The sequence below is a fragment of the Trichomycterus rosablanca genome, chromosome 20 (assembly GCF_030014385.1).
Source record: "Trichomycterus rosablanca isolate fTriRos1 chromosome 20, fTriRos1.hap1, whole genome shotgun sequence".
NCBI lineage: Eukaryota > Metazoa > Chordata > Actinopteri > Siluriformes > Trichomycteridae > Trichomycterus > Trichomycterus rosablanca.
This window is the reverse complement of record NC_086007.1, coordinates 10755687-10770541: the sequence shown is the minus strand read 5'-3', so window position 1 is coordinate 10770541 and position 14855 is coordinate 10755687. Positions and strand designations below refer to the sequence as shown.

The 14855-nt window shown below is 37.0% G+C and overlaps 1 protein-coding gene across 1 annotated transcript; it reads right to left on the bottom strand.

The window, feature by feature from the left end:
- Window positions 1-1759: 1759 nt before the first annotated feature.
- On the bottom strand, window positions 1760-12323 carry LOC134334462 (cytochrome P450 2M1-like). Its single transcript, XM_063016775.1, has 9 exons — window positions 11919-12323; window positions 9307-9469; window positions 9028-9177; window positions 8702-8862; window positions 7117-7296; window positions 6130-6271; window positions 5442-5629; window positions 4178-4319; window positions 1760-2684 (listed from the first exon to the last, which is right to left on the bottom strand). The coding sequence occupies exons 1-9, from the start codon at window positions 12120-12122 to the stop codon at window positions 2500-2502; spliced, it is 1515 nt and encodes a 504-aa protein (XP_062872845.1). The 5' UTR covers window positions 12123-12323; the 3' UTR covers window positions 1760-2499.
- Window positions 12324-14855: the final 2532 nt, after the last annotated feature.

Genomic DNA, 14855 nt, shown 5'->3' with positions numbered 1-14855 from the left:
CCTAATTGTTGGGTTTGTTTTGTTTTCATTACTCTACTACACTTTCAAGTAAATTATTTGCTATGTAGAAATAGCATTTCTACTAAAAACAGTGATTTATCAGGTTAATGGTGTTGGACTGCTATTTTTTTGAACACCACTGTAGCTCTTCATCTTTTCAAAACATCTGTCACTTTGAATTAATAATATTGCAAATTATGATGTCACAAAATATACACCCAAGTTGTTATCAGCTGTTCTTACCTTAAGCACAGCTTTGCTTTGTTTTCAAATAGTGCAGGCCCATTGTGGGCAAGGCGTTCTCAATAAACACTTTTGAGTCATATACTACACAAAGCCTGACTTTACTGAAGGGCCACCATTAGAAAACGTTTTGAACAGATGCACCCATAGCATTAACACATCCCTGGTTTCCCTTATTAATGATGATGATGATATGATAATAATAATACTATACATAATGCTTAAATGTATTTTTAATTTGAACTGGAAATTGTTTATCTGTTGTTAACAATCATTATCATAATTTAATATGGTAACATTTCCACCAATTGCATTCAATTTGTTGGCTGTTAAATATTAAAGCAATAAGCCACGAGAGGTCGTGCATTACTGTGATCTACCACTGACCCTTTACTTTTAAAAAGTTAAAGCTTTCATAAAAATGGGTACAGTACAGAAAATTCAAGTGGTGAAGCAGTCAAGTGCACAGGTACTACTGTATTAGACTATGGGTGTGTTCGAAAACCTATGGAGCTCTCTACATAGACAGCATTTCATGTCATCCTGAGCGCGCTCCAGAGAAAAGGGCTGTTCGAAATCCTAGATGCCTTAATACCCTAACTAGTTAGGCATCTTAAAATTTCAACGCTATTTTGACTCAAGAACGAGAGAGCAGCCGATGCTGCCTTAGCAGTGAAGGCAATCCCAGCATTTCTTACAGAAAAATAAAAAAAACATGGCGGACGATGCGGAGAAACAAATGGAGTTATTTTCAAACGGAAATAAATTATTATAGATTTTTTTATTTGTATAAACTTGCACACGTGTTGTTTATTTGCAAATTCGGGCTTGTCAGTGATTTTAGCCGTTTTTGGTACACGGAGGGAGATGTTAGTTGACATGCTAGCGCGTTGTGCCACCCCATCCCATTGGTATGAATGGCATGAGGCTAACTGTGTTAGCTTAGTTAGCCTCTAGCTTAGTCTGAGTAGTGCGTTCGAATAACCTGCCTTATAAGTCAATGACTTATTAGAATCCTCTCTACTTGGGCAGCTGCCTATAGAGGTAGTAAGACAGCAAGGCAGCTCACTAGGTTTTTGAACACACCCTAAGAAGTTATGACGTTGTTAGCTTTTTTGCAGTATTTCGAAATGATAGCATAAATCATTGTTGGGGTGGACTCTAATTTGTCTGGTATTCACTGAATATTTAATTTTAAACATGGAAAGCAAATTCAAATCCAAGGGAGTATGACCAGTAACCTTGCTCAGAGGTTTGAGTGCAGGTGTGTGTGTGGCTAAAACAGGCTTAATTGAATTAACCCAGCTACACACACTTACAACTCATTAATATGTGCTTGGTTCATTTCTAATAGTTATAGTAACAAAGTAAACATTGTCTATAATACACTCACAAACATAAGTACAATTAAATCACACTATATATTCGCTCTGTTATGATTATGAACATCACTTACTCTACATACTACAAGTCTAATAATACTACTGAACTTAGATATGTCTACTCACAATTCAAATGGAGTAAGTTTGTTTGTTTATTAGAATTTTAACGTCATGTTTTACACTTTTGGTTACATTCATGTCTGGAACGGTAGTTCTGTTTCATTTTACAAGATTCATCAGTTCACAAGGTTATATCGAACACAGTCATGGACAATTTAGTATCTTCAATTCACCTCACTTGCACGTCTTTGGACTGTGGGAGGAAACCAGAGCACCCGGAGTAAACCCACGCAGGCACGGGGAGAACATGCAAACTCCACACAGAAAGGACCCGGATCGCCCCACCTGGGGATCGAACCCAGGACCTTCTTGCTGTGAGGTGACAGTGCCTCAAGTTTATTCTAAATTTTTATATCAAAATAGTTTTCACTGGGTAAAACCCCACGTTTTGACGCCCTCTAGTGATTAAAAACTGCACCCAAAATTCCTCAGTGACGAAACTAAGTCAGGTGTCTACATACAGACGTGATTGTCTATAAATCTTTACTTATCTGTTTGTACTAAAAACTAGTGAAGCTTCTTAAACACGCGATAACTTTTAATGATTGTGCCATGAATAGCACTGCATAGAGTTGTGAGTTAGAACAGTGTCTAAAAAAGTAGGATGTTGATGGTTATATGGCCATTTGACAAAGCTTGCAATACGAAGAATATTAACTATAATCTTAACAATAATAGTTAATAAATTCACTTTTTTGTAAAAACAATCCTGACCAGTAGATAATCCAAATGCTCTTTTAAATTGTAAATCTACTTATGCCATTTTCACAGCATAGCATTCATATGACCGTGGTAGACGGCCAAAGCTGCAAGCAACAGGAGTTGTATCAAGCTGTTCCACTGGCTCAGTTGCCTTGAAGGTGAAGTGCTGGAGTAGGAAAGTAAAGAAGATGAAGAGCTCCACTCGAGCCAGAGCCTCACCCAAGCAGGCCCGCTTTCCTACAACACAGTCACAGCAGAAGGACAAGTGTTACAAACAGTTCTGCAGATTTTTATCATCCACAGTTACAAATTCCATTCCAAATTTACCAATGTTTCAATAATCCTTATACTAATAAATCCTAAAACTAATAATCCTAATACTAATAAATCCTAAAACTATATAATCCTAATACTAATAAATCCTAAAACGAAATAATCCTAATACTAATAAATCCTAAAACTATATAATCCTAATACTAATAAATCCTAAAACGAAATAATCCTAATACTAAAATAGCTGTTGTTTCAAAAGGAGTTTTTAGTATTAATGTTTAATGTTAGCATTAATTTTAGTTATATTTGAACTAAACCTGAGAGAAGCCCACAGATTTGAGGCTGCCATGACAACAACGCTGTGATGGGAATCAGCAGTGACTACACTTACAATGTCAAGAAGTCTATATTAGACTTTATTCTACCATAGACTGAGAAATAATGGATTCTAATTACTTTTATTATGATTTGTTATAATAAATTAGATATTTATGTAACTCTTGATCATTTAATCTAATTATATTTTTTTTAGATATTACACTGTTTATAGATTCTGAGGTGTGAAAAGTATTTGCCCTTTTTGAATTCCTTTTGCTATTGCACACTAAATTGTTTCAAATAACAATACCTTGCAGAAGAGATAAGTAAAACAGTTTGACAATGGATATGGAAAACGCTGCATCAGCAAGAACAAAAAAATGAATCCAAAGGTAAAAAAAAACCCATAATGCCTGGATACACTTTGAAATAAATATGGTGGTTAAAATATTAGACACAAAGTAACAAATAGAGCACACAAAATCATCCGCAGCGTGCAAAGGAAAAAGTGGATAGACAAGAAAAAAGAAAATATGGGGTACACTAAACACCAGCACTGCATGCGCAGCACCCCAACCCCACCAACTTTTGCAGCTAGCTACAAATAAAAACAGGGACGTCAGAATAGGAAACGGGGACGTCACGCCACCTCTGGGGCAATTCGCTCTCCCAGAGGGTTTTGATGTAAGGTCCAAAAACGCAGCTACACCGGGTGAGTTTGGGCTGTCCAGGCATCATGATTCCAGAGAAAAGAAGGTTTACCAGACAGAGAAACAAGCAAATCTGTGAACGCGAAAAATTTAAGAACTCCAACCTGAACTGAATGAATGGTAACAGGGTGCAGATAAATTACTATGCAGGAGGATACGACTCCAAACACGGCTTACTGCTGAGTGGGTGTTGTATAACCGTGTTTTTTATTTAATAAAATTATGTTTTGTAGAAAAAAATCTTTTTTATAAATGTTAAAATAAGTATAATTCAATTATCTGACATTATTCAGTGTGATACAAATCAATAATAGAAACATTAAATAAATAAGGGTTCCATTATTAGGCACTGTATCATGGTTAAATGATGAACAAATATAACTAACAACTTTTTTGCTAACAGGTCAAGATTATAATTTTTTTGCTCACCCATCCCAAATACGACAAATGCATCGTTCTTCTTGAATCTACCCATTTCATCCAGAAAGTTTTCTGGGTCAAAATTGTTAGGGTTTTTCCACAGTTCAGGATCACAAAGCACAGATGACAAGAGAGGAAGAACCATGGTGTTCTAAAAAGATAAAGGTAGTTAATATAAAAAGTTAACAAGTCAATACATTTTAAAATACACACAAATCTAATTCCAAAAAAGTATGGACAGCAGGAAGGATGCAGAAAAAAAAAAATCATGGTTTGTACTGTCTTGTTAGGTACACTTATTTCGTTTAATTTTGAATCAATTCCTGTATACTTGTTAGGATTGCAGGTCCGTTTTCCCCAGAAACACTGGGTGTAAAAGCAAGAACAACCAACTCTGAGAGGACATAAATCCATTACAAAGCATTTCAAAAGCAAATAGTATAATAGTTTCAGAATAACATTTATAAACACATTTTTATAAGATATAGGGATTTCATGATCTACAGTTCAAAACAGTATTTAAAAATTCTGAGAATCCAGAGCAAAAAGCTGAAAAACAATACTGAATACTCAATCACTGGGTTCTCAGGTGCTGTATTATACCAACCTGTTTTATAATGAATATAGCAGCTTGGTCTCAGGAATACTTAAAAAATCTCTTGTCAGTAAAAACTGTATCTGCAAAACCCAGAATAAACTCTACAATGCAGAGTAGAAGCCATCAATCAACAGTATCAACATAAGAAACACTAACTTGCAGAATGAAAGTGTGCACTGTGATCTGACCACCTTTTAACTTGTTTTTGGAATAAATGGATGTCATGTACTCCCAGTTGTTCCAAATGCAAAGTTCTAAAGTTAGCCTTTGAGATTGTATAAGTGTATGTCCTTGCCAACTTGCATGTCTGTACGTACAGCTTTTTAAGCAACACCTTGCTAAGTAATCTAGATCTAGTCCCTACTTGTTTTAGCAAGACAATACCAAACTGCATTCTACATAACTGTGTGGCTTTATTATAGCCAAATCAAGAGTGCAGGTGCTATAATGGTCTTCCATTAAAATGTGTGGCACAGACACTCAGGTAGTTCAACAGCTAAATCCATTAGCCTACCACTGCTGAAAACTCAACCTCTTGTGATTGAAACCCAGAAGGTGCTATTGACCTGGCCAGGCACCAAAACAGGCACAACTGGCTATAAGCAATTTGGCAAAGATTACATGATTTTTTTCTACTGTCACACCTTTTGGGAACTGGGTTTGTATGTAAGGTACCTTGGGTATTAGAAAGTTCTTGAACTCAGTATCATAAAGCATTTTATGTGGAACAGAAGTGGGAGCAAGGTCCATGCTGCGTTGAATCTCGTGAATGACTGCATCTGTGTATGGCATGTTCTGTCTGTCTTCAATAGAAGGCCACCGACTGGGACCCACAACTTCGTCAATTTCCTTCTGAACTTTTGCTATTGAGCATGACAGGAATAAAAAATAAATATTATAAACACACTTATGTCTGCACCATAGTTCCAAAATAATGTATACAACCCTCCTAATTATTAAATTACTGAGGTTTTAATATTAACTATACTGTAAAATCAATTTTGCAACATTCTAGCTACATTGTTAAAAGGCCCTTTTTTCAGTGGGACTGTGACACTGTGCACAAAGTGAGGGCCATTAAGAATCAACTCCATTGGCCTGCACAGAGCCCTTACATTAACCTCACAGAACACTACTGGGATCATGGAATTGGCACAAATGTCTCCAGAAACACTTTGAAATCTTGTGAATAGCCTTGCCGGAGGAGTAGTGGCTGTTTCGGAATGGTATGTTTAGCAAGCTCATGGTCAGATGTCCACATATGTTTAGGCATGTGGTGTATTTACTAACTTGATATAATGTAAATTCAGTATGGCTTTGGTATACAAGACCTGGTCTTTGTAATGTCCACTTAATTTCTCACCTTGGACATCTGGATGTTTCATCATTAACAGCAGACCCTGTCTGAGTGTTGAGGAGGTGGTCTCGATGCCAGCACTAAACATGCTCCACACTGTGCTTAATAAGTTGTCAGAATTAAATTCTGTATTAGGATTATTTTTCTCCTGTAGAAAAAATGTATAATCATTTTATACAGTAGCTAAAAGCATACTAATTTAACATAATTTGATATACAGTGGTACCTTGTAACACAATGTCCATTAAACTCAAAATCTTTGAAACTCAATGCCCTTTATCGAGATATTTGTACCCTTAAACTCAACGTTTCCCTTAAACTCAATGTGTTCAGTTTTTTTAAAAAATGTATGTGTGGTAAAACGTCATCAAAGTGCAAATATGAGACAAATATGCATTTGTATGGAATAACTATCAAATCCACTCTGAAAGTTCCACATGTATCTGTGTTTAGCTGGATTTTCCTCCTGTTTCACTTTTAAACTTGTGTTATAGCTCGGGGTTCTGAGTTGTGAGAATCAGCTTTTCTGAAAAAGTCTAAAACACTTATTGGAAAAAAAAAAAAAAAAAAGTTTAACGTGACAATGTACTAAAGGAATGACATAGGAACACTAAAGCTTTCTTATTTATTACTGCTCATAAGTTCTCTCCACTTTATTATATTCCTCGCTCGCTGTTTTAGTACAATAAGTCACGTTAAGTTTTGTGCGCCACCACACCGTTGAGTTTCAGGGTACCACTATACGCTGGTGTGCTAATGTCCAAAATGATTGGCACCTTTGAGGGAAAATGCCAATAGTAAGTTTCAGATTTAGTAAAATCCCAAATTCATTCATCTTTAGTGATGATTAATCCTGATAAGGGACTTGTTGGATCTGGTGCCAACCAGTCAAACTGTACAAAAGGCTAATACTAATAGCAAACATGCTTCCAATCTACAGTATCAATAGTGCACCACAAAGTTTGACTCGGCCTTAATGACAACACACAGTACCTGTTCCATTTGTATTAGGAAAGCCTCAATGAAGTCATGAGGTGGTAAAGAAGGATCCAGATTCTTCAAACGTGTTTCTGCTTCAGCTTTAACATAAGCTTTGGCCTTCTCCACAAGAGTTAACATGTCGTGAAGCTTTCCAGAGAAAAGGCTAACAATTTTGGGGAAAACATTGCAGAGCTGTACAAGAAAAGAAACATAAATACTTTGAATCAACCGTTTGGTTTAGGGTTTGCATCTGGCCATTTAAAAACACAAAATGTTTCTTTCTCAATACACTCCTGCTGTGGTTGATTTTCCTGTTACTATGTTGCTGCCATCTACTTTCTATTAAGCTTCCAGTGACTGGAGGTTACACTATAATCTTCTCCTGAACAACAACTTAATTTAATTTTGAGTTTATTTTTTTAAATAAGTACAAGCTGTCCAGAATAAAGCTTAAGGCAAAACACTTCAAAACCATGACATTTCTGGCACCAGTTCAACTTTTACTAGAGAACAAGAACCAGAGGCAATGGGAGACATCCAGCTGGCATTTATAAAACAGCGGATATGCAGGAATAACTACTGGAGAGCAGTGGTTTTGATTTGATTTGTCCCTACATTAACACTATTTTTCAGTGTTTTTCTATAGTGGACAAATAAAAAGAAATTTTAGTAAGTTCCAGAGCACGGGTGTCAAACTCATTTTTACCGAGGGCCACATCTGCATTATGGTGGCCCTCAAAGGATACGATTTGTAACGTATCCTGCTGTGATTGCAGTCTGACTTTTAAGTCTTGGACAATTTGTTGTTTTTCTTGGAGGCTCAATTCTGTGTTTGGTGTCAAAATGCCAAACTTATACTGTATATTTATAATGTATATCTACATTTACCACAGACACGGCCTCATAACACAACAGACGTACCACACAAACTTGTATTCACTTTCCCATCTTTCATTCAATTTCCTTCTTCTGTGTCAGTTTTCTCTTCTTGTACATTTTGGGATTATTTGTAAATATTTCTTAACATCACTTGTTGGAAAACCGCCTCAGTTAAACACTGATGTGGAAACACTGCCATCTAGTGGGGGGGGGGGGTTGCGGTCACGTTGCGGGTCACAAAATCGGCATGCATTGTGGAAGATGCAGTTTATGTAGGATTTTACAGTGTATTTTCAGACAATCATATGTCTTTTACGTATGTAAAAGTGACCGGCCATATCTAGAGATCTAATGGGTTTTTGTCATTGTGTTCTAGGTGTGCTAGGTATTGTATTCAGTTTTATTATTATTATTATTATTATTTATGGTCTTGATTTTATAGAAATAGTAAAATAAGTTTTTATTCATAAATATTTGATTCAAAAAAATATATAGGGAAAAATGTTCAGACATTTAATTAGGAATATTAGAAGCAATATTTAGTTTTTTGCAACATCGTACTTGTTTTCCATTTACTGTTTATATGTATGTGAAAACTTTGGATAAATGGATATTTAATTGTACAGTTGGCTCAAGGTTTGTATTTGTTTTTATAATACCCTATTTTACTTGTCTCTCTGTGTATTTATTATTCAAGATTGATAAGACATTACAGTACCTGTCCAACAGGGCTGTTTAGAAAAAGGAAGTAACTATTAACAGCCTTAATCATATTCTTCAATTGTGGATCATTAGACTCAAATCTTTGACCAAACATAACAGAGCAGATCACATTGGCCACTGCCTCAGATATTAAGTCTGTGGGATTAAAAGGATAGTCTGTAGAGAAAAGATTGTTTCTAATTATTAATGGCAGTATGTGCTGTATTGTCAAACTCATATTTGTATTTGAAGACGTGTATGAGAAGACATCATACAGCATTATATAATATTTATGTATAATTTATTAGTGTGATTTTAATCAATTACATCTATAGGTTATACCTTTAAATGTGCTGATAGTTTGCACCAAACAGTTGGCCTCTTCCTTCACCTTATTCTCAATGCTCCGCTTACCCATTCCAAAGTTTTTCATGGTTAAAAGACAGAACCTCCGAAGCTGCTTCCACCTGTTTCCACTGCTGACCAAAACACCTGTAGTGCAAGGAATGACATGTACAGAAGCACCTTAAGCTCAATATTAGTAAGTGCACTTCTTTTTTTAAAGGAATGTGTAAGATACAGTAGATAAGATTAAAGTTTCTCTGCTTAGTGTTGACTCACCATATCCATTTGTGACCTTCATTAAGGTGGGGTAGTTTTGCCTGCCACTAAATTCCTCACCCATGCCAATCATGGCATCTTTCAGAGCTTGGTACCCAGATATCACCACAACAGGAATATTGGCAAACCAGAGGGTGTAAACAGAGCCATGCTTTTTACTGAGCTAAAAAAAGAAAAATATTTGGTGGTTACAATGTTTTTTTTTCTTCATTTAATGCATTTTACAACCCCAAATCAGAAAGTTGGGACAGTTTGGAAAATGCAAATAAAATAAAAATGCAGTGTTCCTTACATTTACTTTGACTTTTATTTGATTGCAGACAGTTTGAACCCAAATTATTTCATGTTTTATTGGCTCAACTTTATTTCATTTGTTAATAATCCTGCATTCCTGCATTTCAGACCTGCAACACATTCCAAAAAAAGTGACAGGGGCAATTTAGGGCTAGTAACGAGGTGAAAAAACTAAATGATGCCATTTTAAACAGGTGATTGTAATCATGGTTTGGTACAAAAGCAGCATCCAGGAAAGGCTGAGTCTTTGATGAGCAAAGATGGACAGAGGATCTCCAGTTTGTCAACAAATGCATGAGAAAATTATTGAATTGTTTAAAAACAATGTACCTCAAAGAAAGAATGGAAGAGATTTGCATATTTCTCCCTCTACAGTGCACAATATCATTAAACAATTCAAGGAGTTGGGAGGAATTTCAGTGCATAAAGGCCAAGGGAGCAAGCTTAAGCTGATCGCCTGTGATCTTCGATCCCTCAGACGGCACTGCATCAAGAACCGCCCCTCAACAATAGCTGATATAACCACATGGGTGAGGGATGAACTTTGGCAAACCTTTGTCAGGCACTACAATACAGAGTTACATGCACAAATGTCACTTAAAACTTACTGTGCAAAAAAGAAGCCTTATGTTAACCATGTCCAGAAGCGGTGTTGACTTCTCTGGGCTCGAAGGAATCTAGGATGGACCATCACACAGTGGAAACATGTATTGTGGTCAGAGGAATCAGCATTCCAAGTCTTTTATGGGCAAAAAATGGACGCCGTGTGCCCCAGACCAAAGATGAAAAGGACCATCCAGACTGTTATCAGCAACGAGGCCAGAAGCCAGGGTCTGTCATGGTATAGGGTAGTGTCAGTGCTGCCTTCAAGACGTCATCTTTTCCAGGGACATCCAGCATTTTTCAACAAGACAATGCAAAACCACATGCTGCACACATTACAAAGGCATGGCAGTGGAAGAAAAGGGTACGGGTACCGGACTGGCATGCCTGCAGTCCTGGCCTGTCCCCAATAGAGATTGTGTGGAGAATTTTGAAATGAAAAATGCGACAGGGACCCCATACTGTTGCGCATCTTAAGACGTGTTTGCAGGAAGAATGAGACAAAATAAAAGCTGAAACACTAAATCACTTGGTGTCCTCGGTGCCAAAATGTCTTTTAAGTGTGGTGAAAAGGAATGCCAACATTACAAAGTAATAAATTCTTTACTGTCCCAATTTTTTTTGGAATGTGTTGCAGGACTGAAATGCAGGAATGGATGTTTACTAATAAATTAAATTAAGTTGAGTAGACAAAACATGAAATATCTCAGGTTCATCCTGTCTGCAATCAAATAAAAGTCAAAGCAAATGTAAGAAACTCTGTGTTTTTTTTATTATTCGCATTTTCTGATTTGGGGTTGTATTTGATTGGTACAAGTTATACAATTAAATGTTTTCTGTTGGAATATTCTGATATTCACAATTAGGTAGGTATTAACCCGACCATTTTTATATATCCAGGCAAATTGTTTCCACTAGGTCTACTAGAAAGGTGTCAGAACACAAAGTGTTTTAAATCATGCTATGTACAACCTAGTCACACCGCCTATGATAACCCATGCCTGGATGAGTCAGATTTGTTTTGGCAGCAAAGGGGAAATCAATACTAGGCAGGTGGTTTTAATGTTATGGCTAAACGGTTTAATGTGTACCAGACCCAGACCTCATTTAGTAGTAAAATTCAGATTTTTTGTAGTACTAGACCAAATTGAAACAGAACAATCACACTGGCTTGAAAATATAAAATACATATTTTCTGGTTATATACAAACATTTAAATACAATGAAAAAAAAAACGTACCTAATTTCATACATTGCAAACTTAATTAATTTGATATATTACAACTGGTGGTTTTTTGCTTATGTTAGTTTGGGGTAATATCATCAGTAGATTAACTGAAGCCATACATATTCATTTTTATTTTTAACATTACAAATTTACTAATACAAATTTATAAACTGTAAATCTGTTGTGTTTTCTTTTCAGATTCTGTGTGTGTGTGTTCTCCATGTATTTTTGCCTTACTTGCAATTTAAAAAAATTTTTACATAAAGACCAGTACAACCAGTACGAAAATTAGGTGTGTTTGTCAGGCGCTCAAAGCAACAATTACTATAGCATCCGAAGTGTGTCATAACTCCCAGGTGTATTGCAGCCAATATGAATATTAAAAAAACACAAACTGCATAAAACCATAATACGCAGAAATTCATATTTAATATTCAATGCACAGCAGAAAGAAACGCACAAGTAATGAAAGTAATGGCTTACTAACCTCCAGGTAACATTTATACGGTTCCTTTGTATAAACCTGAAAGAAGTTGCCAACCACTGGTGCAGGAGTAGGACCTGGGGGAAGCCTTCTGAATTTTTTACCCGCTTCTTTACGGCGACTATGCCATATTAAAAATAAAACTAAAACAACAGTAGTAAGAAACACAGGCACAATGTTTGCCTGTAAACCAAACAGCACAGCCATCTGAAACACACTACAGCAAACAGCGCGACAGAAGCGCAGAGCGTTTATCCCTGTGTACTGTACACAGATCCTTCTAACTGCTTCAGCTTCTCTGCTGGGACTGGATTCTGAGCACTTTCACAGTCACGTGATTCAAATGAATCGAGCTTTAGGAACTGTGAAGTTCCAGGTGCTTAGTTCAGATTTCCACAGAGGTAAGGTAGAGTTGAACAGCCTACTTAAATGGAGATTTAACAGAAGTGCAGGATGAGTGCCAATAATCTCCAATTTCAAAATCTGTGGTCGTGTTACACTCAAATGTTTAGTTTAAGACCGAGTGAGTCAATCACAAAGACAATGCAAATAATTCTGCACGACAGCATTGTTTACCTTTTGAAATGAAAATGATTTGGTTGATCTTTGCCCCACTTATAATGTCAAGTTGGTTTCAGATTAACTGAGTGTTTGACTAACCCCGAGTTACTGTTTTCTAAAGCTAGTATTACTATATGTTCCTAAAGACTAGGGATTGAACAGGGTGTCCCTAAATAAGATAAGATAAGATAAGAGCAGTGATGGCATAGTTACCTTGAAAAAGTAATCTGATTTCTGATTACTGATTACTCCTTTAAAAAGTAACTTAGTTACTTTATTGATTACTTGATTTTAAAAGTAACTAAGTTAGATTACAAGTTACTTTATTAGTTACATTCAGCAGCTGCCCACAACACCCCCGCCGCCTCAACATAAAAATGACAACCAGTTTTGCCAATAGTATAAGTAAGATAAATAAAATAAATTTTTTTAAAGACAAATAAATAACACAAAGACAATAAATATCCAAAATTTTGGCGAGTGGGGTTTGTAATGAGTCTGTAACTATGGTGATATTACGTCATCACGTCCCCACGTCATCACTTTACGTTGGTAAGATGGCGGATGTAGTACGTAGCGGTGTTGTGTGCATACTTTTTACCGGCACTTTTTTAGTGCATACCTCCTCCAATCTAGTACGTACTCTGTAAGTATGCGATTTCGGACGCAGCTCGTGACTTCGTGACTTAATTGTCGCATAGGCCAGACGTCACTCCCCGAGACGCAAGAAGAAAGCAAAAATATATCTTTTTACTAAGGAAAATGACAAAAATAGTAACGCACAGTAACTTGGATAAGTAACTTTAATCTGATTACTGGATTGGAAATAGTAACTCGTTAGATTACTTGTTACTAAAAATATGGTCAGATTAGAGTAACACATTACTAAGTAACATCAGTGGATAAGAGATAAGATGCCTTTATTGTCATTGCACAGTGTACAATGAAATTGAGTAGCAATCCAATGGTGCTTACACATACAATAAGTACAAATAGAAGCAAAAATTATATACATATACACAACACACACACGTGTATGTATGCCTAAGAATCTTAAATATAAAAAGTAAAGACTAAACTATAGTTATTAAAAGGGACAACAGACATTGTTTACAGCAGTGAGGTAGCAGTGCGGTATTGCACATGCCCTGAGTAGCTTAAGAAGATATTGCACATAATATATATTTAGCTCTATAAAAAACAGTAGTGCAGTCATAATAAATATAAATATAAATATAAATACGGTCAGAGTAGAATTAAACATTGTGCCATGTTTTAAAGGGGTCCAGTGTTTAATGTTGTTGTTCAGTTTACTTGTGCAGTGATTTATAAGAGTCGGTTGTTAGTGTGTGGTTTGGAAGTGTTCAGTTCCCGTATGGCCCTGGGGTAAAAACTGTTTGTCCGGGCTGTGATGGACCTGAAGCGTTTTCCTGAGGGCAGCAGGTCGAACAGATGATGTCCAGGGTGAGATGGATCTCTCAGTATGCTGGTTGCTCTGCTGAGGCAGCGAGGGCTGAAAAGGTCCTCCAGGCTGGGCAGTGGGCAGCCGATGATCTTCTGGGCAGTGTTGATGACCCTCTGAAGAGATCTCTTCTCTGCCGCTGAGCAGCTACTGTACCATGTTGAGATGCAGTATGTCAGCACACTCTCAATGGCGGAGCGGTAGTAGGACACCAGCAGTTTCTCCTGAAGGTTGTTTTTCCTGAGAATTCTCAGGAAGTAGAGTCTCTGCTGTGCCTTCTTCACTACTGCCATGATGTTGGTGGTCCAGGAGATGTCTTCAGAGATGTTTGTGCCCAGAAATCTGAAGAAAGGGACAATTTCCACACAGTCTTCATTGATGATTAGAGGTGCAGGGTCTGCACGCTTTTTCCTAAAATCAATTATTAGTTCTTTTGTTTTTGATAAGTTCAGGGTGAGATTGTTCTGTAAACACCACTCAGACAGTCCTTGAACTTCACCCCTTGTATGCAGTTTCGTCTCCTCCCGAGATAAGTCCAACTACAGTTGTGTCATCTGTGAACTTGATGATCGTGATGCTGGAGTGGGTGGGGGCACAGTCGTAAGTGTACAGAGCATAGAGAAGTGGGCTTAGCACGCATCCCTGAGGAGCACCAGTGCTAAGTGTGATGCTGGAAGAATGAAAGTGGCCTAATCTAACAGACTGGGTGCGGTTTGTCAGAAGGTCCTTAATCCAGAGGCAGGTGGGTTGAGAAAGTCCAAGATCTGCGAGTTTGATCACCAGTCTGCTCGGTATGACTGTATTGAAAGCAGAACTAAAGTCTATGAAGAGCATCCTCACATAGCTCCCCTGGTGTTCCTGGTGAGTGAGTGCTGTGTGAAGAGCAGTGGTGATGGCATCTTCGGTGGATCTATTAG

Excerpts from the sequence above, each read along its gene's own strand:
- LOC134334462 (XM_063016775.1), bottom strand. The coding sequence starts at position 12,122 with ATGGCTGTGCTGTTTGGTTTACAGGCAAACATTGTGCCTGTGTTTCTT. Across the intron at positions 9,178-9,306 it reads GAAGGTCACAAATGGATATG|GTGTTTTGGTCAGCAGTGGA; the intron begins GTGAGTCAACAC and ends CTTGCACTACAG. Across the intron at positions 4,320-5,441 it reads AGAACTTTCTAATACCCAAG|AACACCATGGTTCTTCCTCT; the intron begins GTACCTTACATA and ends TTATCTTTTTAG.